A 15,067-nucleotide genomic window follows, 5' to 3' on the forward strand; every position below is an offset into this window, starting at 1 on the left:
CCCTGAGTCAGCTGGGATAGACTCCAACCCCCCATGACCCTAGTGAGGATTAAGCGGTGTGTAGATAATGGATGGATGATTTATTAGAAAATAATCAGAAAAGAAATTGATGATGAAGATAATTATTAGTTAAAGCTTTAAGTTCATAGTAGGTTTGTGACTTTAGGACAACTTTTGAGAGTGTAAACATTTAAACGGAAAATATGTGGTGGGAATTGAGTCCTTTATTTAAACTGGGAGCATATTGAGGTATGAATACATGATTTACCGTGTAGCTGAGAAAGAAAATATAAGATGAAGGCACACAATTAAACCTGGACAACAAAATATGAAAAGTTAATAAAACCATTAAACCACCCATCAGAGCATTTCAGTTTGAAAAGCTACAACTCAAACAAGGCAGCTGGAAATAAAATATTAAATGTAAAGCCTGAATGGATCTGAGAGTAAAAATAAGTCCAGCTTCAGATAAACTGAAGGTTGCAGGTGCACTGTGAGTAAAAGTAGATTTTCCCAAGCCAACAAAAAAACACATTTCTGTTTTTACTATTGTACATGTGTGTAAATATTCTACAGTCCAATATGGTTTCAGTTTTTATTTTCCAAGTTAACTCCGTTTTGTTGCAGTGATGTCCCATGTGCATGTTGTAATGTTGTTGTACTGCCACCCTCTGGTCATGATCCTCCTCAAATCCCATCAGAAGTCGTGTTTCAGTGCTTATCAACTCCGTGGCACAAGTTCCAGGGGATCTACAGTCATCCTCATTTATTCATCTCCTTCCATTAAAGAAAAGACAAAATTCACAATAAAATAACTAGAAACTGAAAAAAGTAATAATAAATAAAAATGTGTTAAATTCTAATTTAGTGAAATAAGACGTTGCTTTTGAATTGTGGTTGAAAAGAATAATTAAAAAAAAAAAACTGTCTCAGACAAATGAGAGCTCTTTGCTGATGAGCAGGTGAGCAGTGGTCCAGAATACCTGTCAACAGGTGCAGAAGTCTGACTGAGAGTTACAGGAAACACCTGATGGCAGTGATTGGCTCAGAGGGTCGTTCAGCTAAATGTTAGTTCATGGGTCCCATCATGCTGGTTTGCTTGTTTGTGTGTGTTTTGTTTTTTAAATATTTCTGTTGAACCACAATTCAAAAGCAACGTCATGATATTTTCATTATTATTATCATTACATTTTTATTTATTGTTACTTTTGTCAACTTATTTCAGTGACAGCTGTTTGTTTTTCTTCTTCTTTAATGGGAGGGTATGAATACATTTGAGGAGGACTGTATAAAACCAAACTCTTCTCCCTCCATCCTGTCTTCCAGTGTTCTCTCCTGCCGCTACTGTCTGCGAATAGGAGCATCATTATTATAAAAAGATATCGCGAGATTTTAACTCTAGGGTGCGATGGAAGCATATTTGTAAAAAAGCTGAATATTTTATGCAACCAAAGAAAGAGGCCACTTTTGATTCGCCAGTGCAGCCCTCCGTCAGTCAATGAGCCTCCGGAACGCGGGAAACTTCGTCACGTGACCTCTTTTCGCGCGCTCTTGACTTGCAAACTGGAATGCGTGGTCCGGGTTCTCAGTGAGACAGAATGTGGGCTGTTGGAGAAAAGCTTCTTTCAGACCAGGTACGTACACATTCAGTTTCTAGCATGAAAGTGAACATGTTTGGTGAATGGCGGCTGCTGCACTGTGCGTTTTACTCCACGTGGAGAGTCTTAGAAATGTTCAGACTGTTTTCAAGAAGGTTGCAAAGACAATCCAATGTGATTAACTTATGTTGGAATAGAAACGTGCTTCAGGACCTGGTGGTGCAGTGATGGGGACACATCAGCTGTTTAAAGTATTTAATTGATGTTGCATCGCCGTTGCTCCTTTTTATTTTATTTCATTATTTTTATTTTATTTTATATTATTTTATTTTATTTTAGCAAAATCGCCTGAAGATCTTTTGCGTCTTTTGGTCCTCCTTCCATGTGAGTGTCTTGAGAGAGGTCAGCATCTTCCCAGTGCTGCTGTATGACTGGTGTCCTGGTCGAGCACTCGCTTGGTGTCTGCAGGAGGACTGCTGGCTGACTGACTCCCTGATAGCTGTGAGATGTCAGGTCCAGAGAGAAACCAAAAAAACTGTCAATTGTACTTTCAGTCCAGCTCAGAATATGAATGAGACACGTGTGAACTAGCCGGGCTTTCTTTGTGTAAGCTGGCTCGACATAAACGGAAGCCCCAGCCAGAGACTCCGGTGTCACAAACTTTCTTTGTCGACTCAGACTTTCTGCTGTGGACGCTGTGCGCGTTCACATAAAAAAGGGGCGCATGATCGCGTGAAGCTGCTTCCGTCAACACGTTGTTTTAACAGAGAACAATGAGGAATATGAATAAAGTTATGACAGTAAAAAGCGCCGCTACTGCAAATGGTGCAAAACAGCGAAATAGTGAAATAAAACACGTGAAACGCGTGAACGTAGAAAACAACAATCGTAGATAATGTATAAATGAACTGTCTTAAGTTTACCCAGAAGAGAAGACCTGTACCATTCTGCACATGGAGGGGTGTGTGAGATTTCTCAAAGCCGAGTGCGGTGTTGTAACACAAAGCGTTCAGTGTTGAACGGTTTTAAGTTGTTGTTTTCGGAGTGAAAACGAAGTCAATTGAGTTTGACGCTGTTTGAGGAAGTCAGACGAACGTGGGTCGTACACGGCAGCTGCACCGGGGGCCCTCGTCAACGCTCCGAGCTTTCCAGGGTAAACCGGCAGCCAATGAGAAACTAAAACGAACCCTTCCGCTCTGTGACGTTTGGATCATTCTGATCTCTGATTGGCTCTCCGCGCGCTGCCGTGTTTCCGCGCTAAATCCGTCTGGAAGGATCTATCCCTCTCAGCTGTAGTCGTGTTGCAGAGTTTAAAGCTGAAAACATGCCTCCACATCAGGACGGAGTAGCCGCAAAACGTTGTGAGACCTCCGTCTCTTCTGCTCAGCGGCTCGGAGTGACGATGAAAGTCGCGTTGATAACTTTACTGATTGTTTTGTCGTCGGTCATCGCCGGTAAGTTTACTTAATGTCACGTAGTTTTTTCATAGAAAGTGAGTAGCGGAGAACGTAGGTTTAGGCGAGTCCGAACCGGTTCTAGTTCGGAAGGAATTGAAAGCTTCATCTCGATTCTGCTTTTTGCTTCCTGAACACATTTCACTAGTGTTGCTCTAAGATCATTGTTAGAAGGTGTAGAGACAGTACACCTGCAGTGAGAGTGCCACAGGTGAGCCGAGGCTAGCCCCGAAGCTAAACTCCCTCCTGCCACAGTCCGTCCACGTCCATGAGTCACTTCCATTTTTTTCTACCTCCTGGTGTCTTAATAAATCCTCATCATCAAAAACATTATCCTGGGATCGTGCTCAGTCGGTGCCTGCACTGTTTACTGCACTGTCAGTAATTTCATATTGCGTGATTTGCACAGTTTTCACTGCACGTGTTTTCTACATACAAATCCGGTTCGGAACCAAAGTCTTAATATGTGCGTTATGCACATTCTTCTGTCCTTATTTGTGTTTACTTATATTTTTAGCTTATTTTATGGTCAGATTGTATATCTTTTAGCCTTTTTTTGTATTTGAAAAAAGTCAAGTGATGAAATGGCACATTGTTTACAGTTTGTATGGCTTTTATACTCCTCAAATAGTGTGATTATATAAAACAGTTTTAACCTCACTGGATGTGATGAACAACCTCTGAGTTGGTTGTGAAACCCACAGTTTAAAGAGCCAGCTGTTGTGGTTCCAGTCAACCAGGAAGCTAAACTCAGTGACACCACTTCACCTGAACAGATCCAGGTGAAGTGTAGCCTGCTCCATGATGGAGGCCTGTTGTCTTGTCTCACACCCTCAGACCAAACAAGCCCACCTGATGTCATTACAGTTTAGAAGCGTTCAAATATTCATGGTTTTATGGTTTGTTTCAGCAGAAAAACATGAAGCCACTCAGCCAATCGAAGCACAGGAAGGCGGTAAAGCTCCTCTTCAGTATAGAACCAATCCCCCCACCAACTTGGAGAATGACACGCTGACTTGTAAGAGACTCGATGGCAACTTCAGTGACCTCAACAGTTACATCTACAGCCGTCGGCTTGGACAGGAACATCCTCAACCACCGATGGAGCAGTACAGAAACAGAACACGTCTGGTTCTTGAAGACCTGCGCAAAGGGATCGTGACTCTTGAGATCTTCCCAGTACACTCCAGTGACAGTGGACGATACAAATGCTTTATAAGAAAGCAGAACATCACCTTTAATTTTACCATTGTTGGTGAGTGCACTGAATTTAATACTGTGATTGACTTTACTGTCAGTTTTTAGTAAATGTATTCAGTATGTTGAATGAATCTGAAGCTGCATAATAGATGCATGAGTTTCCCCAGGAGATGAATAAAGTGTCTATCTGGAAATTAAGAACAAAATCCAAATAAGATGTAATTAGAAACAATACTTGTGTGTTTTCCATTTGAAAAGTCACATCGAAGAAGAAGACAGCTTCAGCGGGAATAAAGACGAATCCAGGTGAGGCTGGTTTTATGTTTTTGACGAGATCTCTAGAACAATGGCTTTAATACACAATATACAGTCATGACTCGATAATCTGACCCTTACCAATCCTAAACCTTGCTATCTGACAGGTTTTTAGGAAAAACCAACAGAACCCATAAAAACAGCCTTAACATAGCGACAGCCTTGGATTCTGACTCCGACATGACATTTAATGTCACCAATCAGGATGACGGCGTATTATCTGACTGAACAATCCCACAGATTGGCTACGTTCACACTGCAGGACTTGATGCTCAATGAGGATTTTTTTTTTGTGAAATCCGATTTCTTTGTGAGTTCCTTCACGTTTCCAGTTCAATGCGACTTGTATGTGATCTGCTGTGTGAACTTCATACGACCCAAAAGTGTCCAGCATGCGCAGAAGAGGACACGACGACGTCACACACAGCGAGCGCGCTCAGTGTTTATGGAAGTAAACATGGATGGTAACGGTGGAGCGTATCTGCCACTCCCCCGCCGCCACCGATGGAGGAAACAGAAGTGTGAGCGCTAACTAAACTAGCATCAGCAGCCAAGTACTGCCTGTGTGTTCTGGACACTTCCACCCCGGGGGTGCGCTCCGACGGGGTGGAATTGGTTGGAACGTGCACAAGTGCACCGGTCAGTTAGGCTGAAATCCAGTGATGTGTAGTGTTCTAACAATACACTAGTTATTATAACAACTATGAACAATAAATATTAACAACTAATGAGCCTTCCAGCATCAAGCCCTCCTTGTATCTCGACCTCCATCTTGACAATCCGACAGCCTTGCTATCCGACATAAAAGAAGGTTTTGCATTTAGTGTCTGATTATCGAGTCACGACTGTACCATTTTATTTATTTCTTTTTATTTTTTTATATATACAAGATCATTTGACTGTGGGAGGAATGTGAAAATGGTCTTTTTAAGATGATAAACATCATACTGAATTCAGTGTTCTTTGGTTTTCCTTCAGATGCAGAACCAACTAAACATCCCAACGTGTGGGGCATCGTCATTCCCATTGTTCTTGGTCTCGGTCTCGTTCTCGTGGTCATTTTCCGGTGGAACGTCATCAAGCCTTGTAAGTTACGACTTTATTATTATGAAATGTTGGATTTTGACGTTGTACATTGACACAGATGGTTCACTTGGGGACAGTTGTTGACCGATGTGTACTTAAACTGAGTATTTCCTGAGTATTGACTTGTGATCTATTACAATAAGTCTTTCCGTGTCTTGTGAGTAGTTTCACCAAACAGACATTTAAACCATTTGGACAGTTTTATTTGAAGCTGCTGTGTTGGACTTCTATCTATAACATTCAAGCTCTTGTTGAACAAGTTCACACGATGCTGATTAAACCTGTGAGCAGCTGGTAAATCTGTAGGATGTAAATCCCACATCGATGCGTCTTCTGTCTCACTCACTGCTCTGCAATAGGATTTCAGTTTTACTTTGCAAAATCAATTTTATTTAAGGATGTGAAGAGTTTGGCATCATGTAATTCAAGTTAGTGGAGCACAGGTCATCACTTTGGTCATTTTATTATTCTGTTAGACACCTGAGCAGTGTTCACAAACTTCCTTAAACGGCATGAACTGAGTCTCTGGTTTTCATGTTTTCACAGGGCTTTCTAATATAGTCAGAAGAAGGAGGGATAAAGAAGAGNGTTTACTTAATGTCACGTAGTTTTTTCATAGAAAGTGAGTAGCGGAGAACGTAGGTTTAGGCGAGTCCGAACCGGTTCTAGTTCGGAAGGAATTGTTCAGAAAGCTTCATCTCGATTCTGCTTTTTGCTTCCTGAACACATTTCACTAGTGTTGCTCTAAGATCATTGTTAGAAGGTGTAGAGACAGTACACCTGCAGTGAGAGTGCCACAGGTGAGCCGAGGCTAGCCCCGAAGCTAAACTCCCTCCTGCCACAGTCCGTCCACGTCCATGAGTCACTTCCATTTTTTTCTACCTCCTGGTGTCTTAATAAATCCTCATCATCAAAAACATTATCCTGGGATCGTGCTCAGTCGGTGCCTGCACTGTTTACTGCACTGTCAGTAATTTCATATTGCGTGATTTGCACAGTTTTCACTGCACGTGTTTTCTACATACAAATCCGGTTCGGAACCAAAGTCTTAATATGTGCCTTGTGCACATTCTTCTGTCCTTATTTGTGTTTACTTATATTTTTAGGTTATTTTATGGTCAGATTGTATATCTTTTAGCCTTTTTTTGTATTTGAAAAAAGTCAAGTGATGAAATGGCACATTGTTTACAGTTTGTATGGCTTTTATACTCCTCAAATAGTGTGATTATATAAAACAGTTTTAACCTCACTGGATGTGATGAACAACCTCTGAGTTGGTTGTGAAACCCACAGTTTAAAGAGCCAGCTGTTGTGGTTCCAGTCAACCAGGAAGCTAAACTCAGTGACACCACTTCACCTGAACAGATCCAGGTGTAGCCTGCTCCATGATGGAGGCCTGTTGTCTTGTCTCACACCCTCAGACCAAACAAGCCCACCTGATGTCATTACAGTTTAGAAGCGTTCAAATATTCATGGTTTTATGGTTTGTTTCAGCAGAAAAACATGAAGCCGCTCAGCCAATCGAAGCACAGGAAGGCGGTAAAGCTCCTCTTCAGTATAGAACCAATCCCCCCACCAACTTGGAGAATGACACGCTGACTTGTAAGAGACTCGATGGCAACTTCAGTGACCTCAACAGTTACATCTACAGCCGTCGGCTTGGACAGGAACATCCTCAACCACCGATGGAGCAGTACAGAAACAGAACACGTCTGGTTCTTGAAGACCTGCGCAAAGGGATCGTGACTCTTGAGATCTTCCCAGCACACTCCAGTGACAGTGGACGATACAAATGCTTTATAAGAAAGCAGAACATCACCTTTAATTTTACCATTGTTGGTGAGTGCACTGAATTTAATACTGTGATTGACTTTACTGTCAGTTTTTAGTAAATGTATTCAGTATGTTGAATGAATCTGAAGCTGCATAATAGATGCATGAGTTTCCCCAGGAGATGAATAAAGTGTCTATCTGGAAATTAAGAACAAAATCCAAATAAGATGTAATTAGAAACAATACTTGTGTGTTTTCCATTTGAGAAGTCACACCGAAGAAGACGGATGCTTTCATTACGACAACGGCTTCCACGGGAGGAACAACGAATCCAGGTGAGGCTGATTTTATGTTGTTGACGAGATCTCCAGAAAAATGGCTTTGATACACAATAGTCCACTGTTTTTAATACACGATAATTTGACTGTGGGAGGAATGTGAAAATGGCCTTTTTAAGATGATAAACATCATACTGAATTCATTGTTCTTTGGTTTTCCTTCAGATGCAGAACCAACTAAACATCCCAACATGATGGGCATTCCCATCGCTGTTTTTGCTGTTCTCGTTCTCGTTCTCGTTCTCGTGGTCATTTTCCGGTGGAACGTCATCAAGCCTTGTAAGTTACGACTTTATTATTATGAAATGTTGGATTTTGACGTTGTACATTGACTCCGATGGTTCACTTGGGGACAGTTGTTGACCGATGTGTACTTAAACTGAGTATTTCCTGAGTATTGACTTGTGATCTATTACAAATAAGTCTGTCCATGTCTTGTGAGTAGTTTCACCAAACAGACATTTAAACCATTTGGACAGTTTTATTTGAAGCTGCTGTGTTGGACTTCTATCTATAACATTCAAGCTCTTGTTGAACAAGTTCACACGATGCTGATTAAACCTGTGAGCAGCTGGTAAATCTGTAGGATGTAAATCCCACATCGATGCGTCTTCTGTCTCACTCACTGCTCTGCAATAGGATTTCAGTTTTACTTTGCAAAATCCGTTTTATTTAAGGATGTGAAGAGTTTGGCATCATGTAATTCAAGTTAGTGGAGCACAGGTCATCACTTTGGTCGTTTTATTATTCTGTTAGACACCTGAGCAGTGTTCACAAACTTCCTTAATCAGCATGAACTGAGTCTCTGGTTTTCATGTTTTCACAGGGCTTTCTAATATAGTCAGAAGAAGGAGGGATAAAGAAGAGACCTTTGAAATGCAAACTCTGAGGACCCCAGGAGCAGAACGAGATGAAAGCGTCGACAACGCTGGTGCAGCAAACGGCCCAAGAAACATACAGCAAGAGGTGTAATGGATGAAAGAATGGCTGTCTTGATCACAACTGTTCTGGTTCTACAAAACCTCCAGTCAATAACAAATATATTTATGTGCACTTGAGCTAGAAGCAGAGTTTCAGTAAAGAATGTCTAGAGAACCTGCAGCTCATCGCCTATGGGCCAGTGGTTGATCATTTCATAGATTGGGATAAACAATACTTATACCATGGTCTGGGTGAATACTCGATTCTGATTGGCTGCNTAAGGATGTGAAGAGTTTGGCATCATGTAATTCAAGTTAGTGGAGCACAGGTCATCACTTTGGTCATTTTATTATTCTGTTAGACACCTGAGCAGTGTTCACAAACTTCCTTAAACGGCATGAACTGAGTCTCTGGTTTTCATGTTTTCACAGGGCTTTCTAATATAGTCAGAAGAAGGAGGGATAAAGAAGAGTCCTCTGAAAAGGAAACTCTCAAGACCCAAGAAGCAGAAAGAGATGAACAAGCTCTGCAGTGGAGCTCTCAGAAGCGCGGTGCTGGAGGCCGTCAGCGGATTCCCAGCGTCGGCACAGGTGGTGGTTCTGACGATAGATAGGGCCGGCCCTGACCAATTTGGCAAGATTTTAGGTGGCGCCCCCCAGCATCACAGTGAATTTCACTCTTAATTTTCATACTAATAAGACAGAAACTGTATGCATGTATTCAAACTTTTATTTCAGTATAAACAACACACTAAATAAAACTGAAGAAACAAGTGACCCAGATTAAAAATACAATACGCATAAGGCATTGTACAGATATAAAAAATGTTCTATAGCTTGTTTGTTTTCTACTATCTACAAAACAAGGGGCTGTGCACCACTGAGGAATCTGATGTAGAGCTGCTCTAATTTTATTGCGTTTTTTAAAGATTTTTGATTTAAAAAAAAAAAAAAAAAAGATGTTTAGTTTTGCTGGAAAAGGTTTCAGTTGTTGAAGAAAAATGTGACTGACCTGTTTGTCACTAATTGTCAATTACTTAGTTTAACTATGATGCTCTAATCTCCCATTTTAAACTGGAGAGCTTAAACAGCTCAAAGGTTGGTCTCTTGCCAACCCACATTCACACAAAGAGGTGAGATCAGTGCAGGTTCATTGTCAACCACATGGCAGGAGTGCAGAATACGTAAAAGCGACTGCACTTCAATACTGGAGTAAACTTAGCACCCTATAGCACATAAAGGGGAAGGAAAGCTAAGCATTTTAAATAGATTAGATTAGATAGAACTTTATTGATCCCTTTGGTGGGGTACCTCAGGGAAATTTTTGTTCTAGAAACGGCACAACACCGACAAAGACTTAGCACACATCAGTTAAGAAAAAAGCAGTAAACGAGGAAACAAAGGAAACAAACTGCTGGAATTTTCAAGGTGGCGCTATGGAGCCATTTTGGCAATAACATGACCACGCCTCTGATAGTTTCCGTCCTCACCCCTTGCTCCCCACCTCTCCCTGCTTGCTGCTCCCCCCTGTAGAAAGTTATCTTGGTCCTCATACCACCTACAGATGTGATTCTTGGATAGGTGATCCAATGACTTCTTATTGAGATCAATGCAGTTATGAACACACCAAACAGAGACTGGGAAAACCGTGATTTAGCCTGTGTACATATAATAAATGAATGAGAGAGCACTGTATATTCTGTATAGTTCACTGGTGTTACCGTATTTAAATTACTGTGTGGAAGTATGGGGCAACACCTACAAAACCACCTTACAATCACTACGCACAATACAAAAGAGAGCCATTTGTATAGTACGCAATGCAGGATATTATGAACACACTAATATACAGTTTTTAAAATGACATACCTTAAAGTTTGGGGATCTGGTAGAATTTAAGACTGCACAAATAATGTACAAAGCAAAAAATAAACTACCTATAAACTGTTCAAAGACAGAGTGGGGGGGTTACAACTGTAGAAGGAAACTAAACATGGAACAGCATTATGCTCGAACCAATTTAAAAAATATGTGTATTTCCATTTGTGGGGTGGTTTTGTGGAATGGTCTTAACGAAACAAAAGATATATCTTTGATAAATACAGAAATGAGGAAGGAAAATGTAACATGTACAGATGTGAATGGTGGTTGTTCATTTTCTTATGTGTTTTTGTTTTGCTCTGTTTCCTTAAATAGCTTGATTGGAGTATTTTTGTGTGTGTGTGTTGCCTATTTAGTTTATTGTATAGGATTTTGACTTTTTTAATGGTGAAGAATGGGGGTAGGACTTGACAAGCCTAGGCTTATCCCTTTTCGAACGGGTCAAATGTGTATTATATTGAAGTTTGCTTTTATTTTTCTTTTCCATTTATTTCAATCGTTTGTTTGTTCGAAATAAAGAAGAATATAAGTAAAAGAGAAGACCTCACTACAGATTCTTTCACTTGTATGCAGCCATGCTTTTACAACCCTCCTTATCAGCTTCCAGGACCACAGGATGGGGGGCGGAGTCTCCATGGCAACAAGAAACAGGACTGTTCACACCACCATTTCATTTAAAATAACTCCTCAGTAAACTGAGGTGGTGCCCCTAAATCAACAAGTGCAACAGAACTATAAAGCATAGTTCTAACACACGCGACACTGTCCTAGCGAGCTCAAGTAAAGTGTACATAAATATATAAACAGCTGCTGTTGTAGTAAAGAATGCTGTCTAGAGAACCTGCAGCTCATCGCCCATGGGCAATGTTAGCCTTTTATGGATTCATTTTTGATTAATATTGCTTTATATTGCCACATTATTTTTTTTAAAAATTTCATTTCTTCTTGTTTTTATTTCCACATTTATTTTATTATTCTTTTATTGATTTATTTATGTAATTTGGCGCTCTCACTGCTCCATATATCTTTTCAAATAAAAGCCCTTGAACTGATGCCACGCTGCTTGTTCTATCTGTTGATCTTTCAACAGCTGGTAGCCTGTATCATGACATGTAGCCCCATTAGAGCTTTGGAAATTCACATGTAGTCATCCTTAAATGTTTGTGAGTAAATCCAATGTTTTGAAAAGCTGACATGAAAGTAAGACAAGTTATCAGGTCCTTGATGACAAAACATGGGCTTTCCAAATAAGCATCGTTCAGATCCAGATTCAACTTTTAAAAAAATAAAAACTGGGTCCCAGTGTGCAGAAAATTCAGTCTTAGATACAGATTGGCCATAAAGGAAAACCAAAAATTGAGTTTTTTTTTTTAAAACTAATAGTAGTGTGTGTTTTATACTTATTTTGGTGATTAAAGGTGCACATATATTTGTTTTGTAGCTGAGCACGTTGCACTTCAATCATAGATCTATCTGACATACTGTTTTTGACATAAAGTTGAATCCTTAATGCAGGACATCCACTTCTGATGGAGGATTGTACTGTTATGTTGCTCGGACAGATTGTAGCTCAGACACAACACGTCTTAAAACCAGCAGCCATCATTCATGCGTTTAACTGTGGCGTCATGAATCCTTGTCAAGTGAATACTTCCGGATTATTATTAAAAGCTTCGCCGCGTTAACGATGACGCCACAAAACAAACCCTGCAGTTCCCGGGAAATTTACATTCCGCCAAAACAGCTCTATTGAAACTCCCGCCAACGGGGGGCACAACAACGTAACGTAACGACGCAACATCCGTGCCGGGCGCTCTGAGCCAATGAGCGTTGCGGAAGCTGCCCCTGCGACCAATCAGAGCGCTGCGGCGGGAACACAGCTGATCGAGGAGGAGGAGGCGCAGGAGATTTGGCGCTAGTTTGGTTTCCGTCTGCAGACAGGAGAGGACGGACAGGACGAGCAGAGCGGCTTTAATCTCACAAAGACGGCACCGAGCTCCCAGGACTTGTTTTAACTTTTTACCGACGATCTTTCAGCGCGATCTTTTTAAAGAGGTAAGACCGGAAATAGTTTATTAGAGGCGGGTGGCGGAGAGGCGAGCTGCAGAGCCTCCTCTGGGAGTCGATCGAAAGAGTTTGTTTTTCATTTCTGTATCGACAGAAAACCGTCAAAATGATTATAAAGCTGACGAGACGTGTTTCACGTTAAGCGCCAGTCGCTTTGATGTGCAGTTCGTGGCGCTTTGTTGCGGACGTCTGCAGCTTGGCGCCAATAATCCAGCACGCTGTATTGTTCACTGCTTAAAGTGCAGAAACCTGAAGGAATCCAAGAGTTAATCAAACTTTAAACACACTAGTTACAGCTCAGAGAACCACATGAGGCTGATGAACATGGCGGATTTAGCACACAGCTCGTTTAATTTGCATTGAAGAGCCAAACCAGGGCTGCAGCCTTCAGTCATTCAGATCAGACGCTCAGTGGGGGAGGAGGTGGGTTAGATGTGAGCAGGAGATTCATTCCAAAACCATCCAACACCAAAGAAAGTCAGATTTCAATATGATTTTGCCCAACAGTAACTCAGACAATGATTTAACTGCTAACATGGCTGCTGATTTATTGGTTGCTTAATCAGTTTATCACTGACACCCTTATTTTGCAGATCAAGGAAATACAAGATCCATAGTCTCTGGGGGAAAAATAAAGGCGTATTTATTTATTTATGGAAGTAAAGTCCGGAGTGATCAGCAGGAGCAACAGTCGACTACAGTCTGTGTGATTTGTAGCTTGAAGGTGGTGAGTGGAGTCAAAGAGTGAGAGTGTTTTGTAAGATGCCAGCTGCTGCAAAGCGAAAGAAGCTACGGCCAAAAATAGTAGAAATACTGGAGATGATGAGCTCGATGTGTTCACTAGACTGAGTATGATGAGAATTATGGGCGACGTGAAGAAGAGAGGACAGGTAGGGAGGCCAGAGTTTACATCTGATCAGAGCACTGGTAGGCAGTACAAACATCCACCCATCATCTAGCCACACCTTAATCCTCTCNGAACCGTCCGACGCGAAGCGGAGGACGGTTGCTTCCGCTTCGCGTCGGACGGTTCACGCCTCCGCGTCGTCCATTAATTTCTGATAATGGACACCTCGTCGGGCATTATCCCTTACATAATTGAACACTAAGTTACTGTTATTATAATTACCATTATTAGTACTATTATTACACCGTGCTGCTGTTGGTCTGCTTCTCCTAGAGCGTAACTCATTATGTGGTTAAGGGAGCGAAGTGCCACCTACTGGCCTTGTTCGTGTACAGCGCAGGTGCTGAATAACATCATTGGGTTCTAATTTCGAAGCTGCCCTGCAACCTGGATGCATCTGTTTCACACTGCTCTGCAAGAAGCATAATCTGTAGGTTCTTTAAGTTTATTTGATTGTACAGGATATTTATATTATTTGTTGGTACCATTGAAGTTCACTGTTACAACAGCGCCAAAAAAATGTTAACCTTATTTGATTTATGGTGTCCATGTTTGTGCTGACATGCATGGTGCATTATTTTGGGGGTTATTTGTACAGCAGCTGTATACTGTGAGTTATTTTTTATGTCTTTTTGTCTTTTTAGTTTCACACGGCTTCCATTAAAACCCCTGAAGCCAGCTCCTGTTTCGGGTTCTTCATAGGAGAGTGTTTAGCCACTGCATAGCTATGTACGCAAACATGTAGTGAGGGCAGCAGAGCTGTTCTTCCCAACAGTTTGTTTCCTTGTTTACTGCTTTTTTCTCTTTTTTTTCTTAATTGATGTGTGCTACTGTCTCTGTTGGTGTTGTGCTGTTTCTAGAACTCTACATAAAACAATTCCCCAAATAGCTGTAAATATTTATTTTGTTACAGACTGGATATTTTACATTTATATATAAAGGAAATGTGCGCAGTAGGAAGGTCATTTTTCTGCACATATTTCCTTTGCAACATTATGATTTTTTTAAAAGAAAAATTAAAAAATAAATATTAAATAAACTTAAGAAAATTTTAAATAAATAAAACAATATTAGCATTTTCATTATTTTATTTATTTGTCTTTATATTTCTACTTTTGTTAGCCTTTTATGGATTCATTTTTGATTAATATTGCTTTATACTGCCACATTATTTTTTTTAAAATTTCATTTCTTCTTCTTTTTATTTCCACATTTATTTTATTATTATTTTATTGATTTATTTATGTAATTTGGCGCTCTCACTGCTCCATATATCTTTTCAAATAAAAGCCCTTGAACTGATGCCACGCTGCTTGTTCTATCTGTTGATCTTTCAACAGCTGGTAGCCTGTATCATGACATGTAGCCCCATTAGAGCTTTGGAAATTCACATGTAGTCATCCTTAAATGTTTGTGAGTAAATCCAATGTTTTGAAAAGCTGACATGAAAGTAAGACAAGTTATCAGGTCCTTGATGACAAAACATGGGCTTTCCAAATAAGCATCGTTCAGATCCAGATTCAACTTT

General features: G+C 40.6%; 2 protein-coding genes across 13 annotated transcripts in view; both read left to right on the top strand.

Moving 5' to 3' along the window:
- LOC103359070 (erythroid membrane-associated protein-like) overlaps nt 1-11,105 on the top strand; it is a 19,295-nt gene extending 8,190 nt beyond the window's left edge. For 2 of the 12 annotated variants that reach the window (XM_008284257.1, XM_008284258.1), the window contains exons 4-5: nt 7,930-8,043; nt 9,117-11,105. In XM_008284257.1, coding sequence (XP_008282479.1) covers nt 7,930-8,043; nt 9,117-9,298 — 296 coding nt within the window. In that variant the 3' untranslated portion in view covers nt 9,299-11,105. Of the gene's footprint in view, nt 1-2,937; nt 3,053-3,962; nt 4,308-4,510; nt 4,559-5,545; nt 5,654-7,150; nt 7,493-7,929; nt 8,044-8,590; nt 8,756-9,116 lie in introns of those variants that run through there. The other 10 variants (XM_008284263.1, XM_008284264.1, XM_008284269.1 and 7 more) reach the window with 10 other exon arrangements.
- A 1,394-nt stretch (nt 11,106-12,499) lies between these two features.
- The window catches only part of cdc6 (cell division cycle 6 homolog (S. cerevisiae)), a 10,601-nt gene continuing 8,033 nt past the window's right edge, over nt 12,500-15,067 (top strand). The window contains exon 1 of the mRNA XM_008284270.1: nt 12,500-12,620. The gene's annotated coding sequence lies outside the window, so the exon portion shown is untranslated. The remainder of the gene's footprint in view (nt 12,621-15,067) is intronic.

This window comes from Stegastes partitus, unplaced genomic scaffold (assembly GCF_000690725.1).
Source record: "Stegastes partitus isolate 25-593 unplaced genomic scaffold, Stegastes_partitus-1.0.2 Scaffold352, whole genome shotgun sequence".
NCBI lineage: Eukaryota > Metazoa > Chordata > Actinopteri > Pomacentridae > Stegastes > Stegastes partitus.